The sequence below is a fragment of the Bubalus bubalis genome, chromosome 17, assembly GCF_019923935.1.
Source record: "Bubalus bubalis isolate 160015118507 breed Murrah chromosome 17, NDDB_SH_1, whole genome shotgun sequence".
Lineage (NCBI taxonomy): Eukaryota > Metazoa > Chordata > Mammalia > Artiodactyla > Bovidae > Bubalus > Bubalus bubalis.
The window spans coordinates 59946511-59963844 of NC_059173.1; the positions used below are offsets into that span (position 1 = coordinate 59946511).

At 43.8% G+C, this 17334-nt stretch overlaps 1 protein-coding gene across 7 annotated transcripts in view; it reads right to left on the reverse strand.

Annotated features, from left to right (window-relative positions):
• ZNF827 (zinc finger protein 827) overlaps positions 1-17334 on the reverse strand; it is a 192280-nt gene that overhangs the window by 134167 nt on the left and 40779 nt on the right. For all 7 annotated transcript variants that reach the window (XM_025268127.3, XM_006065714.4, XM_044930474.2 and 4 more), the window contains exons 3-4: positions 8431-8603; positions 2125-2605 (exon numbers count right to left, since the gene is read on the reverse strand). In XM_025268127.3, the coding sequence (XP_025123912.2) occupies positions 2125-2605; positions 8431-8603 (654 nt within the window). The remainder of the gene's footprint in view (positions 1-2124; positions 2606-8430; positions 8604-17334) is intronic.

Below are 17334 nucleotides of genomic sequence, written 5' to 3' on the forward strand. Positions count from 1 at the left end.
TTTCAGCAGTCACAGGTCTTACCTTACACTCCCTGAGATTGCGTCCCTAGCTAATTACCGACTGATGCGGGGCACTCATAGCTAAGCCCACCAGAAGTCGTGTATTAGCAAGCCTTCCTCCACCCTCTCTCACCTTCCTCAAGATTTAAAAACTTTCTGGAGTCCTGGAGTAAAGAAGGCACCTTCTTCCTACGAGCTACTCACCCCTCCAGTTTCCCCCTTGTCTGCTAACTAAGGAAATGTCCCTTTTAGCCATCCTAGGTAAATACGCCCACCATTGCATTCCTTCCCTTGAGGATGCACTAGAAGAGCCCAGAGAAAGAGCCCCTTTTGCTCTGACATTGGTGGGACATACTATCAAGAAAGAACGAGTGCTCTCCCAGAAGTGGAGACTGAAGGCTCTGCAGCAAAACGAAACCCAGAAGCCTACACTTTCCCCACATCTCCAAAGACGTTTATATATAAGATGCAGAGTCTTCAGGAGCACATGTTCCCTAGGCTGGGACGGGAGAGGAGAACGCAGGGGCAGATCGTTGTTCGTTGCCAAGGTCCAGGCACCTGACTTCCTGCCACTTGGCCATCGCAGTGTAGAGTATGCTCACCGGTCGCGCGGGGTGGGGTGCCTCCCTGCGACACTCCATCTCTGTTCTTTCCGCGACGCCTCACTTCCATCCCCTGCCCTTCCCTATTTCTTCCAACCAGCCCTGAGCACTCCTGAGGGGCACAGACCTGGGGCGATGGGAACACTCCAGAAGACCTGACTGACGTGTCACCGAGCAAAGGGACTTCAGAGTGAAGCAGAACCTCTAATTCACCTGGCGGTGACATTTAGTGAAATTTGACTCACAGTCCATTTAAAGGAAGGTGGTGACCAATTATTCTCCATTTAAAAGGGTATTGTCAATCTCCAAAGAGCTGAAATGGCATTTGGAAATCATCGTGGGGCCTGCCGTCTTCACTGAGAGACAGAACCAATTCTCTGCCGACCTTTCCCCACCCTCTACATCTCTTTTAAAATTTAAAATCAGACTTTAAAAAATATAATGAGGAGCTGCACAGGCCCACAACATGTTTTCTCATCACAAAGAAGTCAGGGAAAACAGGGCTCCTTTGGCATCATGACACTCCCTATTCAATTCCACAACTTAAAGAAACTGGGGCGGGAAGGAGAAAAAACCACTAAACGAAACATCATATATAATTTGATGGTGAAAGTGGTATCAATTAATAATACATTTTTATGACATACTACAACTTCTTTCTAAAAAGCATTGAGGCAGCTACAAAAGAATATTAACAATTTTTTAAAATTCCACTTTACATGAGATTTCTAGTGTAGTTATGTTCATAGAGACAGAAAGCAGAATAGTGATTACCAGGGCAGAGCGGAGGGAAGAATTCTTGGCTAATGGGTACAAGGCTTCAGTTTGGGAGGATGAAAAAGTTCTCAAGACAGCTGGCAGTGATGGTTATACAAGCGTAAGTGTATTTAATGCTAAGGCACTGTACACCTGAAAATGGTTAAAATGGCAAATTTCATATATTTTTTTTTTACCACAATGAAAAACTTTCCATTAGAAAAAACAAAACCTAAAGATAATTTTACCATCTGCTCAAATTTTAAAACTCTAAACTTTTTCTAATAGTACTCTGTGCGTATGTCCTTTAGAATCTTTTACATCAAGGCAGTCGAGAACTTGAGTATACACAGAGCAAGATGTCCCATACAAGCCCTTTTAAAGAACCCAGTGGAGAGACAAAGTTAAATACGGTTTAAGGTCAATGGAGAGACAAGTTAAATAGGGCTCAAGGTCACACAAAGAACTGTCACCAACCTGGCTTCCCCTGTGACCTGTCCCTCACAGCAAGGACCCCCAACAGGGGAAAACCAGAAAGAAATCAACAATCTCTGTTGTTTTGAGACCCAAACCATAGCCATGCCTTCTTCCACAGGACTGTTAAAAAAAAGTCTCAAGGAGAAAATGTGTCAGGGTGCAGACAATTGTCATTTAGAGGGACCTTGACATCACCTAGTCCTACCAGCTCACTGTACAGCTACGAATACTGGTAGATAGAAAACGAGAGAGAGAGAGAGAGAGAGAGGGGATACCCCTCTTCAAGTACCTGACAGCTTCATGAGAAAATCAGACGCCATCTTAACAGAGATGTCCTGGCTGAACAACGCGGACGCACTGTTGGCCGCGAACTCGGAGGGCTCTCTCAGCTTTGTGTGGTTGGCTGGCCTGTCGGTAGCATTCAGAGGAAAGGAGGTTGGCAGGCCGTTATCTTCCTTGGGCTCCTCCTTCACCAGCAAAGGTGAGACGCCAGCCCCACCCTGGCTAGTCCTCTCTGGAGTGCTGGACTTCATCATGGTCCCCACTAGCTCTGTCCCTCCTCCTTCCCTTTGCTGCCCCAGGCAGGCACTGTCACTGAGGTGGGGAGGCCCCTTGACCTCGGGGTCTGGGATCTCCTCCTTCACCTTGGCTTCTGTCCTCAGGAAGTGCTGATGGCAACGCATGTGGAGCTTCAGGCTGAAGTGGCGGGAGGAAGTGAAAGGGCAGAGCTGGCACTGAAAGGTCTCTCCCCGGTCCTGGTGCTGATGAACCTGACGGAGAAGCAACAAGAGTGAGCTGGCTGCTGCGTGCCGACAGAGAACGCCCTGCTCTACCTCCACTCTTTGCATTTTTGCATCGCTTAGCTGCTCGGTCATGTCTGACTCTTTGCGACCCTGTGGACCGTAGCCCGCCAGGCTCCTCTGTCCGTGGGATTCTCCAGACAAGGATACTGGAACGGGGCTGCCATTCCCTTCCTGGCCCAGGGAATCATATCACCAGAGGAGCACTTCATTGTGTGCCTCAGGTCATGAGGGTCATCCCTAAACACAGAACGGGTCCACACAGGTTAAGAGTCTATTAGTAGATCCACACTCAAGTCAACTGGGGACACTGTCTGCCCACGGAGGCTGTCTAGGGTAGAATCCTCTTCATGTTCTAGTCATCCCATCTCCGATGATGTCTTCAAAGAAAACTTTATAAACCCAGCACAACTGGAACTTACGTAATTACTAGTTGGGGGGTCAAAAGAGGTACCCTGTCAAGTTAATTCCTCTCACAATATAATATGCTGCATAGACCCAATTATTACCACCCAGAGAAGTAGTTATGCTTTGCAAACATAATTTCCACTTCCAAAAATGCTTCTCTAGGTAATTAAGACTGTGGAAAATAATGCCTCCAGGGCATTCCCGTTTCATAGAGAAATTGAGACCCTGGAGCACGTGGCCGGAGCAAAAGGACATATAAAGAAAGCAGACAGGGAGGGACTTCCCTGGTGGTCAAGGGGTTAAGAATCCGCACTCCCACTGTAGGGGCATGTGTTCGATTTCTGGTCAGGGAACTAAGATCCCTCATGCTGTGCAATGTGGACAAAAATAATAAATAAATAAAAACAACTCTCTAAGCTTCTAAGACACCCTTCCTTTCTGTATTCCTCTAGCTATCTATAGGCAGCTTCTAAAAAAAAAAAAAAAAAAAAAAAAAAGAAGGAGCAGAGGAGGAGGAAAACCAGAGGCTGATGCCCACCAAACAGTCTCAGCAAGATGAAACCAGAGGTGCCAAATATGCTTCTTTCTAGCAGGCTCTAGATAGGCACATCTACAATGAAAGAATGCAGACTTGGAAACCCAGTTCCAGCCTTGCCTGCACAATACCTGTAAAAATGGGAAGAAACTTTTTTCTTTCCTTCCTGTCATGATCAAATTTAGGGCTTGAAAAAGTGAGGAAATCATTGCATTGGCCTGAGCCAGGCTTGGAGCTGGCAGGTGCTAGTAAGCTTGTAACTTCCCCATTCATCTCTGCCAATGTACTTGAGCACTGACCTGCTCCACCCTGCTATTTCAGGACTGGCCCTCCCTCGAGCAGGAACTGCCAATGGTGTAGATTTGGGCCAAAAGATTTGGGGAGCTGTGTGATTTTTGGAAAAACGAGGGAATGGAATTCAAACCCCAAGTCAAACCGACCTCTCCTCTTTGGCGATCTAGGCAGGATTTGAACCTAGGTCGAATGAAGGTTAAAGGTTCCTTAATCCACTGGGCCACCTGGCCCCTCTGCGTGGGCTTCCTTTCTAAGAGAGCAAGTTTTACTACAGCTGTTTATGCATTCTGAGTGCAATCCAAAAGCATTATTCACCAGCCAAAACATACTTTTAAATAATGTTCAGTGACCAACAAAAGCAAAGAAATTAAAAGTTAATGGTGAGATCCTGTCGCTACAGCACCCCACTGTGGCTTTTTGAAAAAAACAACAGAAGAGATTCTGGGTCCCCCAAAGCATGAATTTCTCCAAAGAAATAACCAGATACACTTAAATTCAGTTGCAGCAAAGCCTTGCTCATTAAAAGGCTTTCCGCCTGCCAGGTGGGGAGAGGCTGGAGGGTGGCACACACCCCTTGTTGCTGGCTGAGGACTGTCTCAGCTCTTTCACAACAAAAGGATTTCACTCTGGAGAGGATGGGTTCGCTTGCTTTCTCCCTCATACAATCGGGAACATTCCCCACCCTCTCTTCTACCTGGCTCACGCAGGAGCTGGCACCTTGTGGGGCCTCCGGTCACAGCCCCAGGGAGCCCTGACAGGTGCCACCCACGGCTCGCCCTGGAGCCAGGTGGTAAAGGTCACTAGGCAGAAAGCTTCCGCCATCCCCGGGAGCAGGGTGGTGGGATAGATCCCGTTTCAGAAATGTCCTGACATCTATTGCCCTGACAGAGGACAGGCGCTAATCCAAGAACGAAGCTCCGGAAGCAGCTTCTGGAAAAGAAGAAGGATGGGGTCCAGGTTCTAAAATCCAACAGGGAGCCCTGGACTCAAAAGAGTCTGTGCCCAAGCCCCGTGCACGGCTCCTTTTCTACCCAAGCCTGGCTTGGCTATATTTAGTTGCAGGAAAACGAGTGAGTGTGGAAAAGAAAAACAGTGGATGTGGTGCTGACGGTCACACTTAGCGTTATATTTGGGCTAGACCTGCCCAGAGGGGCACGAGTTCGCATTTGGCCTCGGAGAGAAGGCTCGCCCCTGCTCTCCCAACAATAAAAGCCCTTTCTGGGATCATCTGTACTCTCGTTAGCCTGACATTGCCTTCGAAATCGCTCTCGGTCGGCTACGGTCAAGAAACACTTGACTAAAGCGTGTCATTCTTTCCAGGTCACGTAAAGATGGGCTGCCTGCTGGTCGCCCTACACAGAGAGCGCATGTCACCGCCGCAAGAAGTTTAAAGACTGCTGCATCACGGTGTCCATCTCCTCTGCAGCAGTCGGACAGTTTGGGGAACAAGATCTCCTCCACTCGCCCTGCTCAGGGGACCAGGCAGGCCGGGAGGGGGTGAGCCCAGCAGTCACCGCCTTGCCTGGCACACCTGAGACTGGAAAACGTCGGCGCCCCGACCCCTGCCCGTGTAGGGCCGCTTCTTCACCCGTGTTCCTGTTCTCCGCCCTCCTCACCTTCTCTTATGAATTCCGTATTGAATTCCTGTATGCTCACTCATCCAGGAAAGTTGTAAAAGACTTAATGGAAATCTAAGATAACCCTGAGGAAGCTGGAGGCATTTACAAGCTCCTTCCGAAGCAAGCCATAAAAATATTTGCATGATATATTAAGGAGAAGAGGCAGCCTTTCAGAAAATGCACAGTGCCTAGAACCCAATAAGTACTACAGTTGAACAAATCCCTTAGAATCCCATTGTTCCTTAAGTAAATCTATATAATAAATACAGAAGGCTACAGATTAGCATGGTAATAATGGTTATTTCTGCGTGATGGGATTAAGGGCCAATTCCAGATTCTTTTCATCAGTTTTTCTAAATTCTCTTTGTATCACAAAGAGAGAAAAGCAATAAAATTTAGAGTCATTGTTTTATGCCGTGTCATTGATTTACTTCTAAATGTAAATGTGAATATATATTCAGATGGCTTTTGGATAGTAATTACTATAGTAGCCACATTTACTGAGGGCTCCTCCATGCTGGGCATCATATTAAGTGCTTTATATCCATTATTTCATTTAACCCTTATAACAACTCCATGAGATATATCATACAATTACTATCTCCAAGAGCAGAAACAGAGGCTTGGAGAGGTTAAATGATTTACCCAAAGCTCCACAGCTACTGAGAGTCTAACTAAAGCTTTTTTGTTTTTGTTTTTCTGACCATGGGGTTTGAGATATTAACCTTTAGGCCATACTGCCCCTGCTTCTGAGGCAGGATTCATTCTAGGAAATCTGTTCCTACCATACATAGCCTCTGGGGAACACAGCAGAGAATATCTATTCCTAAGGAAACCACCATGATATTTCTCTGTAGACCATGGTTTCAAAATCTCGCAAAATTAAAGTCTATCTCATCAAAATTAAATCATGAATTCTTTGATGAAAGCAAAAAACATGAGCCCATAAGTGAGGTGGAGAACAGAAAACAAAGTGTACACCATCTGAGGAAATAAAACTTGCATGAGCCCCTCTCACACGTCTCTCCTCAAAAGCTCAACAGGTTAGGACACCATGAGTTTGAATAAAGTAGTCACTTCACACAACTGCTTCATTGTACTGGTTATTGATTTGTTCTGAAAGCGTTCTAGGACCCCACGACCTGCAGAGCCCTGGCTGCTCTCATCTGTGATGCCGTCGTGGCCGACCGTCTGTATCACCAAGGCACCCCTCTCATCTCCCTGCAGTTTCAGGGTCGCTAGTTCCTGCTATTGAAAACCCAGCTTTTTTTTTTTTTTTTCATGGGTTTATAAATAGGTTGTTTTAAGTGACCCTGAGCTGAAACCAGGCTTACAAGGTGTCAGGCCAGATGCAAGTTTCCTGCTCACTGAAGCTTTAAATTTGCCAGGCCTGATTTCTAAACCTGAGTGTAAGGGCACAGTAATGGAAGCAAATTTTAGTTTTAAAGGCACTTCTTTGAAAGTCTCCTTCTCCACTTATGCCGGTGTAAAATACAAGATTTTACTTTGGGAAGAGGTGACAGAGGATGAAGAGGGTTCAAGTACAAAACCTGAGTCGGCTCAGTAGAATTCTACCAACCAGAACCCCTGGTTAAATGGATTCTGATGATGAAGGACATGTTATACTCCCCAGGGACAAAAGGTAGAAAACAAGTTATATTATGGTGGTTGTTTTTTTTTAACTTTCCAAGTTATTTCCTAACGTCAGTAGAGGCTCTGTCTGATCACACTCCTTTTATATCTACAGTTCTAAACAATGATTCCTGATCTATTCAGAAGTATGAGACTGCAAGAATTTGAGAAAGCAACTATCTCATTATGTTACACTTTATATTACACATTACACTTCCTATGGCAGGATAGTAGACACTTTACAAATAATGTTAACAGCCAGACTACTGCAAATATCAGTAAAAATGATGGTTATTATTACTAAGGTGTTCAACAACAGTTGCTGAATTCAAACAGCTACCACTGCACATTTCTGTGTTAAATACTTTGCCATTATTTCCTTAAATATTAATGATCTCCCTTCCAGATGGACTTAACTATTCCCATTTAACAGCTGAGAAAATTGAGTCTAAAGACGCATTTGCTCACAGCCACTTAGCTAGTAAGTTGTGCAATAAGGTTTAAAGGCAGGCCTGTCAAAATCAAAAGCCCATGCTCTTTTGATCTCTTGCATCTCAGATACTGGATCTCTTTGCATTTCAGACAAAATTAGCATTAAAAGAGTCTGCTACAAAGACTGCTAGCTGCCTAAGTTTTCCCCCAGCTCACTTGAGAGTGGAAGGTAGTCTAGACCATTCCCTATATGCTCGGTACAGGCATAAGCCCCCCAACTGTCCCTAATAGACACTGAAAAAAATATCTTCCGGTATTTGCTAAGTGTGACCCCGGGAATTATGACAACTCAAACCCTGACACCTCAAGGGGACCCAGTTTTGTCAGGAATGGCCCCCAAGCCTGCCACAGCGTGGAAGTTAAAGCCCAGATGACTTTCAACTTCCTCCCACTTTCTGTATGACGTCTCTGGGTGTGCCTCTGGGTTTGAAGCAACAGAAGAGGGCGCTCCCTCCAGGAAGTGGGGCAGGTCCAACAGCTCTTCCTGAACCTCTTTTCCTGCCTCTTACTCCTCCCCAAGTTTTCCTCCAAGTGCCTCCAAAAGCGTCACCTTGCAAGGCCAGGTTAGGCTGCTGATCCCCAGTAGGAAGGGATGGTTCTACAGGACATATATTATCTGGCTGCTGAAGCTTCTCTCTGCCTTTAAGTTCTGGGCTGTCCAGTGGACATGAGGACACTTATAACGAGATCCTTTCCAACGTGGATCCTCTTATCCGCATCGCACTCTACTTTACGATCCCGAGCTCAGATCCCGGCTGGTGCGAGGGCCCTGGCTGTGCCTGCCTCGCCTTCGGGCCCGTCCGCGGGGGGCTTACCTTCATGTGGGATTTGAGATTGTCCTTGCGAGCACATCGGAACGGACAGAGCGGACACTGATGACTTTTTAAACCTGTGTGAATCACCATGTGCCGCTTCCAGTAACTCTTCCGTTTTATAACCAGACCGCATATGGGACACTGGAAAGGCTTTCCGCTTTCCTCTTCTGAGGCTTGGGAGAAGGAGAAAGACAGGAAAATTAAGGAAAACAAAAAGGCACACTGCATCCAGCACTAATTCACATGCACTGCTCTATAAAGAAAACTAACACGGAACTGGGGGGTTGGGGAGGGTTTTTTGCTTGTCCTTCCGTTTTGTTGTTTTTTGTTTTGGGCTTTTTTTTTTTTTGGTTTTGAGTTTTGGAGGTCTTTTTTGGTTTTTCCTTTTTCGTTTGTTAGTTGTTTTTCTCATTCCAAGACTTTATCTCTGAGGAAGCTTTCTCCCTGCTTTCCTGCAGGTAGAAAGCTATGTTCATCTCAGGACTTCCACCTGGGTTCCATTTTTTCAAAATCTGCTCATCCTGCCTTGGGAAAGTCCTGCTTTCAGAGGCCAACCCACCGCACTTCAGAAGGCATCCCATACCTCAGCCCAGAGAAACCCGACTCTAGGGCTTTGCTTTCCTGAAGGCAAGTGCCAGACTCGAGTTCGTATCGGAATTACTGAACTTGGAAAATGGCAAGAAATAAAGACAAGTCAAAGGGACTGAGAAATACACCACACTGGAAACCAAAGAGCCATCGTAAACCTCGCACACCAAACCCTAACGGAGACAAACTTCAGGCTGACTTGTGCTGTGATGGCTTGGGCAGATGCTGCTGCCAGTTTGGCCACTGGGGGCCTTAGAGTCAGAGGCTGTCACTCTCTTATTTTTGACCCTCCACTGGCCACCAAGGTGTGCTGCCCTGCTCTGCGGAGCCTGGGGCCCACCGCCCACTTTGGGAAAAGCTACAATCAGGCGGCCGCAAATGCTTCCATTTTTCAGGAAAGCAAACAAACCAAGTACTTCCTGCAAGGAAAGCAGGGATCACTCCTCCACCCGCCCCACAGGGGAGGGTGTCTCCTGTGACACTATGCTGCTGCACTTCTGGTCTACCAATTTATACTGCACAGGGTCACACAAGCCTCTGCTATTTGGGGATAGAGGAAATAAAAACAGAATTAAGGACTCAGGCTTTCTCTTCATGAGGGATCAGAAACATTTCTAAACTGGTTAAATACATTGTAATACACTCATGAAATAAAATGTAAGAAGCCCATTTAAAAAAACTAAATTAGATCAATAGATGCTGATACAGAAACATGTCCAAGATAGTAGTTAGTGGATAAAGCAAGAATTGAAACTATAAGTCTAGAAGGATTCTATTTTTATTCTCTAGAAAATAGGAACCAATTGCTGCTCAGACCACTAGGTGAAAGGTTGATAGGGGACTTTATAAAGGATGTATCAAGCTGACAACACCTAGAAAACCATTACTCAATCTCAGCATCTCTAAGAATGGATGCACATTGGGTGCCCTTAGATAATCCATGTATGAAATATTCTTACAAAATATTTAATCAAGCTTCTAGATAAATAGTGAGTTTCCTGGAAATACAGGTGGTTTTAATAAAAAAAAAAAAAAGTTAAACACACCAAGAGGGATGGAATCAGCCAAATTCAGAATGTGGGACATTCTATAGAACAGATGACCCAGTTTCTTCAACAAGTAACTGGCATTTTAAAAAGGGAAGAGGTTATAGATGAAAAGACACTTAAGAGACAGATAAAGCAAATGCAAGGTGTGAAGCTTATTTCTGCTCCCGATTTGAATGAAACAATGATAAACGGACACTTTTGAGATAATTAAGAAAATACTGATTATAGCCCGGGTGTTCCATAATATCATATAACCATTGTTGATCCTATTACATGTAATACCAGTTATTGTGACTATGCGTTTTTAAAGTCTTTGGTGGCGGTGGGGGTGGTGGAGGAGGTTTAGCCGCTAAATTGTGATCAACTTGGGACCCCATAGATTAAAGCCCACTAGGCTCTACTGTCCATGGGATTTCCCAGGCAAGAATATTGGAGTGGGTTGCCATTTCATTCTCCTCTGGGAGATCTTCCTGACCCAAGGATCAAACCAGTGTCTCCTGCATAGGCAGGCATAGGCAAGCAGATTCTTTACCAGGGAAGCCCTTAAAGTCCTTGTGTGCCGTGCTTACTCACTTAGTCATGTCTGACTCTTTTCGACCATGGACTGTAGCCCACCAGGCTCCTCTGTCCATGGGGATTCTCCAGGCAAGACTACTAGAGTGGGTTGCCATGCCCTCCTCCAGGGGATCTTTCCAACCCAGTGATCAAACCCAGGTCTCCCACACTGCATGTGGATTCTTTACCCTCTGAACCACCAAGGAAGCCCCTTAAAGTCCTTATGTATATGTAAATACTTGCAAGCAAATGAATATGAGGTCTGGGATTTGCTTTTAAATACTTGGGCAAAAAAGAAAAAAGAGAAATAGGAAGAATGAGATGAATAAATGAAACAAAAAATGATAATCTTTTTATCTGTATGAGAATTATCTAGAAATGTACATAGGAAACCATTAAGCAGTTCATTTTAAATGACTGGATTAAAAGGAAGGGATCGTGGTGGGAAACTTGTTTTCATTGTATATTCCTCTGTACTATTTGAATTTTTTTTAAATATACATGACTTTTATAATTTTAAAAGGAAATATTCCCAAGTGTAAACTTTTAAATAATCTTATTATTTATTCATGGAGTCAACTGAATCTCCACATGCAAAGAACCACTTAAAATGGATGGAATCAGAAGAGTTCTGGAATAAAGCCAGGGCATTCCAAAGATGCTGTTTTTACATTGCTTATAGGTGTAAGCAATATTGGTTAGCACAACGAAGGACCCTGAAAAAGAATTCTCTATCTGAAAACATATACCTCAAGTCTGGAAATTCTACTTGTGATGGGTCCCATCACAGAACTCCCTTTTCTGATCAGGGGACAAGGGTGGAGACTGAGGATTTCCTTTTACTCTAGGAAAAGCACACTTTGTAGAGGCTTATCAACATGCTTTTTCTTAAACCACTCAAGCTCTCCTCCCATCTTACTGATCGCCTCTGCTGGCCTGGGCTCCTATCCCTGATTCAGCCTCTCATTGTCTATCCTTCACCATCATTCCCTCCACTCTGACATCTGGATCACAAAGACGGCATGTTGAATAACAGATTTGAGAGGGAAGACTGAATCAGGGGCTTCCCTGGTGGCTCAGCGGTAGAGAAGCCGCCTGCCAATACAGGAGACACAGGTTCAATCCCTGATCCAGGAAGATCCCACATGCCACAGAGCAACTAAGCCTGTGCGTCACAACTATTGATCCTGTGCTCTAGGGCCCCGGAGCTGCAACTTCTGAGCCCACGAGCCTTAAGTACTGAAGCCGGCATGCCCGTGTTCTGCAACAAGAGAAGCCGCTGCAATGAGAAGGCTGCACCCTGCAGCTAGAAAGTAGCCCCAGCTCTCCACAACTAGAGAGAAGCCCACATGGCAATAAAAATGCAGCACGGCCAAAAATTAAATAAATTAATAAAACTGTATATATATAAAAAGACTGAATCAGGCCCCTAGGTGATATTATTGTCATAAGCCAAAGGGGGGAAAATGATAATGATGTCTATTTGGGGTCATTAAGGATATCAAAGTAATAAGAAAGAGATACACAAACAGGCTGCCACTAATCCCCATCTTCAGAAAGTACTTCCCATGGTCTAAACCCTAAACTGCCTTTTACACAATTGTCTGGGAGAGCAGAGAAAAGCTGAGATGTCATACCCTGACCTGAGATTTCATGGCACATCACAGGAAGGCAATCAAAAGGCATTTCCTCACAAAAGGAACACCTATGGCTTGGCCTGGACAACTGGCTTTGCCTAATGTGACCAACAGGCCTCCTATTTTTCCTGACACTCTCCACCCCTGCCCTAATCAGCTAGTCTACATTGCATATGGATCGGACTTCACTGCGTTAAACCGTGCATATTCATATTTCATATACATTTATTTTGTTTGGGAGCCATGCTTTCTTAGGTTTAATTAATATCAAAATATACATGAACAGTGCACAAATTAGGGTGCCCTTGGACTGACTGGGGGGAAAAGTTCAAATAGTCATAATGAAGAGAAACTAACGGCAAGATAAGCGGTCCAATAGCTACACTACTGTGACTACTGGACAATTTTAACTGATCACTGCAGGAAAGGAAGACAGAAGCCAATGTAACCGGAAAACACCGATCGAGTTTAAAAACTGGAATTTCCCCTGGTAATATTTGCATTCTTATTTATTAAAAATTTATATTTTGGTAAGATGCTTTCCATACATATATGATGTTGTTAACTACTTTTGAGAAAGACAGAAGTAAGGATGGACTCTATTTTGTATGCCAAAATATTTTCAAGGAACTGACAGCTGTAAATTTCACTTAGATTTAGAGTCTAAAGAAATATGACCACTTCCTCAGAATGAACCACAATATGTTTTCAAGGTAACAGGATGGAAATGTTCATAATTTTACCGAGTTTACAACTGTTCAATGAACAGCTTCCCTGCAATACACCACCAGTTAGCATCACTGCAAACAAAACTAAATTCCCCCAAGAGCTACTAGAGCTGGTGCTGTGGCTAGCTGCGGACTTGCTCCCTTGGAGAAAACATGTTCTCTTTATAAGCAATAATATTATTGGAATAAAACAGATAATACATGTGTATAAATGCCTGTCATGGAGGCTCTCGGTAGTGGCTATTGTAAAGACAGTAGTGACAATGAACTCTTCCCTCCAAAGCAGAAAACTTACCATCAAAGCAGGATTAAATCTGAACAACTGACATCACACAATAAACACGTAGCCCAGGGCCTAATCCAACAGGACAGATTATTCCTGGGGCCAAAGGGAAATAAAATTCAGTAGGAATCCACAGTGCTGTTCAGGTAGGTCCAGCTCGGCCTATGCAGAGTTCTGATGTCAAGCTCAGCTCAGCAGGGAAAAGAGGAAGATGGAAAAGATGGAAGGGGAGAAGAAGAGCAGGGTGGAGGCAGGAACGGGCTGGGGCAGAGCTGGAAGTCCTTACCTACATGTCTCAGGCACCCAAAACAGGGCCAGGGACCAAGTACAATTCAGTAATTGTGTGTTGGACCATAATGAAATTCAGTAGAAAGGGCTGGGTCAAGATAGTATCCCAAAAAATGAAACAAGGACTGGAAATAGAAAAAAAAAAAAGGTACAGGAATCCGCCAGTAAGTCCCCGCAAAAGTAGTGTTAATCCAAGAGCACATGCTTTTCACACATTATGCCAACACACATCTTGAAAGAATGAGTAGGTAAGCCACGATGATCACACAGAGATGTTCACATACTCATAGCTCACTTGTTTCCAAAATGAACTCCCAAGCAGCTTATAATCCAAATGCATGCAGTGTGACTACCTCACTAATAAAGTACAATCAGGTATGTCCGTCTATTTACAAAGGCCAGGATCTGTCCAAGGCAGAGAGATCGTGCAGGAAGTTTGAGAGTGAATTTTAAGAAGCAACATATGTAATTCAAAACTTGGGGGAAAAAAAAAGTTTTGAGTGGATAGACAAATAAAGTGAAAGAAAGTAAAAGTAAGGAATTTTAAAGCAGGGAAGAACCTTGAAGATACATCTTAACCTGTTCAGTGTGCAGAGGAGGCAACTGACTTGGGACGGATGCTTACGATGGTCCCCCTGCGCATGAGTCGCAGAGTAGTGACGACAGTCTCTTCACTTGAGGTCGGTGCTCTGCCCTACTGCCTATATGTAAAAATTTCATTGGGCTAAAAAAAAAATGGAGGGTTTTAACTGAATCACTGTAGTTCAATGTAGGTATTTTTTAACAAATGTTCATTGTTTTATAGGCTTTGAAATCAAACTTTGCCTTGCTACATCCTAAATGGCAATCTGTAGAAAATCAAGATAATTTGCAAGTGCATAGTTTCTGCAAACAGACCTCTCCATACACACCGAAGGAGTTTAAGATGACAGGTAGCCCGGGGTGTCTATAATCCATGCACCATCCATCTCGACTCCAGGACCACTAACCTATTAGTGCGTATCTGTGTAGGATAAGACACCCTCCTTCGTAACAACATACAGGGATTTGATATCTTTCCATGGAATTTATTGGGCAAGTCTTTCAAATCCTATTTCAGGGAAACACAAAACTTTGTTGGTCACAGATGTCACTGGGTCCTTCTGTTGTTACTGACATTGAGATATTGAGATAACTGATGCATATTCTAACAACTGGTAAATATTTAGTAAAACTTATAGAAAAGCCTGATATCTAGAGACAATCTAAGTTTAAGTCACTAGGGAGATATTATGGAGATGAGCGACAGAGAGTTCTGAATCTTGATTAAAAAGCGGATTCCTTTTCTAAGGAAGTCCCTGTATGCGATCATCCCCAGATTACGGCTCTAATAATGATGGACCTGAGGGGAGTATCAGAAGAGGTGACCTGTCTTTCTGGACTTTCTCTGCTTTTGCAATAATGTTAATAACATCTCATAAATAGGAATGAAAACAGCAGCCAGAAAACCCTATCTATTGACCCAGGAAATAATCTTAGCTCCCAGCTGTATGAGACCAGCTTGCTTCTAAGCATATTTAAATTTTGTTCAGAAAAATAAGATGTTTTGGAAGACATTCTCTGGGAAAGGCTCCTCGTGATTTCTTTTAACCAGGAGCCTGGCATCCTGGGAATCTTGGTAGCTTTCTACAAGAAACTTTGTCTTTAAAATAAAAACTATTTATTTTGTTCTGAGCTGCAGCAGAACAGTAGCTTCAAAGAGAATTGAGTCAATGTGTGACATTTATCTTTAGAGCAAAGGGACATAATCTCCTCTCTACCGTGTCCCCTTTCAGAAGAGCAGTGTCGCATGTGCCGGGGCGTGGGGTCACATAAAAGAAACCTCCTACTCCAGCATCACCTCTCTTTGCAGGGGGAAAGGCTATCGAGTGATGGACTCTTTAAGGAATTAAATACACTATGACCTGGCAACAACCAAATCCTGTTCAAAAAAGAAGAATAAGGCCAGACCTAATAGACACTTTTTTTTTTTTTTCATGGTTTGGACTTCCCTTGACCTAAAGAAGGTCAAAGAAACGCTAGTGTCTAAATGACTCAACACAAGGCTGGCTTTTCTAGCACATCTCGCTTTGTAACTCCAGAATCAACTTTATATGCCCTTTGTGCAACATTTTGAGAAAGAGCTTCAAAATGTAAGCCCTGCTTAGAATCAGGATGGTGTGTATTTTTGTGGATTTTTTTTGGGCGGGTGTGGGGGGTTATTACTTGTTTAAGTCAGTGGGCAACAGAAACCCTTTCCCTGTGAGAAGTCAGTCCACCCACCTATTGTGAATCAAACTTAAGATTTCTTCCAAACATAAAAATGAAAGTAGTCATGAGAACTGTTTAGAAGCATGGGTGACTGCATCCCCGTAACACTTCTTAGGTAAAATCGAGTCACACCCAAATCCAGCCCCCAGGTGGCTCTGAAACCAACAGTGCCAAGTGGGGAAGGGGAGAAGGAGGAAGGAGAGAGCAGGGGAGGTGGGGAACGGATGGAAAGACCCACCTTCTCTCCCACTCCTCAGATTCAAAAACTGGTGAGGGACCTAAGTAACACCAGCCAAATCATCTCTCCATGGTACAAAGATAAATAACAAAATCAGATATTCTATCAACTTCTTAATCCATAACCCTGTTAGGATCCTGGGAAGTGATAACACTCACTTTAAGTGACAAGTGCACAGAGGCACCGCCTCTCCTGTTTCCAGTTCATGCAATAAGCAACAGAACCTGTCCAGCAACCTAAACATCCACCAACAGATGAATGGATAAAAAAAGTGTGATATATACAGATACATACAACAGAATAATACTCAGCCATTAAAAAGCATGAAATAATGCCATTTGTGGCAACATGGATGGACCTAGAGATTATCATACTAAGTGAAGTAAGTCAGACAGAGAAAGACAAGTATCACATGATGTCATTTCTATGTGAAATCTAAAAAATGATACAATCAACCGATTTACAAAGCAGAAACAAATTCACAGCCATAGAGAACAAACCTATTAACAAAGAAGAAAGGCAGGAAGGGATTAATTAGGAGTACAGGATTTATAGATAAACAACACTACATATAAAATAAACACCAAGGGTTTACTGTATAGCACAAGGAACTGTATTCAACATCTTGTAAGAACCTATAATGGAAAAGAATATGAAGCTATACAATGGAAAATAACAGTACTATAAATCAACTATAGTCTAATAAGCAGACTGTAGTTAAATTAAAAAAAAAATTTTTTTTTAATTTAAAAGAAACAGAACTTGAACTTAGGATGCGCCCACATGGATACCCAGGGGATCATTTTAAGAGCCCTCGTGCTTTTCCTTGCAGCAATCTTTTCTCTTGTTTGAGTTTTGCAAAACGAATGTTTCTTTTTAAATACAATACTGTCCATGGAGCTACCTCTTGGAGTGTGAACAGATGCACATGGAAAACAGGGGTCCCTGCCAATCAGCAAGAGAGGTGGCAGGGTCCCATTTCAAGTTCTTTCCCCTCCGCTTCAACTGGAACGTGGTCATTGATCCAAATAGCAAGTGTTTCAGCAACAGAATAAATTCAGTAAGGAGAAAAGAAAAATCGATTTCTTACAGACCTCCATATTCGATCCTGCTGAGAAGCCCGGTGGGCGTGGTTTGTGCTGCGCAGTGTGCTGCGCTTAGTCGCTCAGTCCTGTCTGACTCTTTGTGACCCCTCGGACTGTAGCCCACCAGGCTCCTCTGTCCATGGGGCTTCTCCAGGCAAGAATAC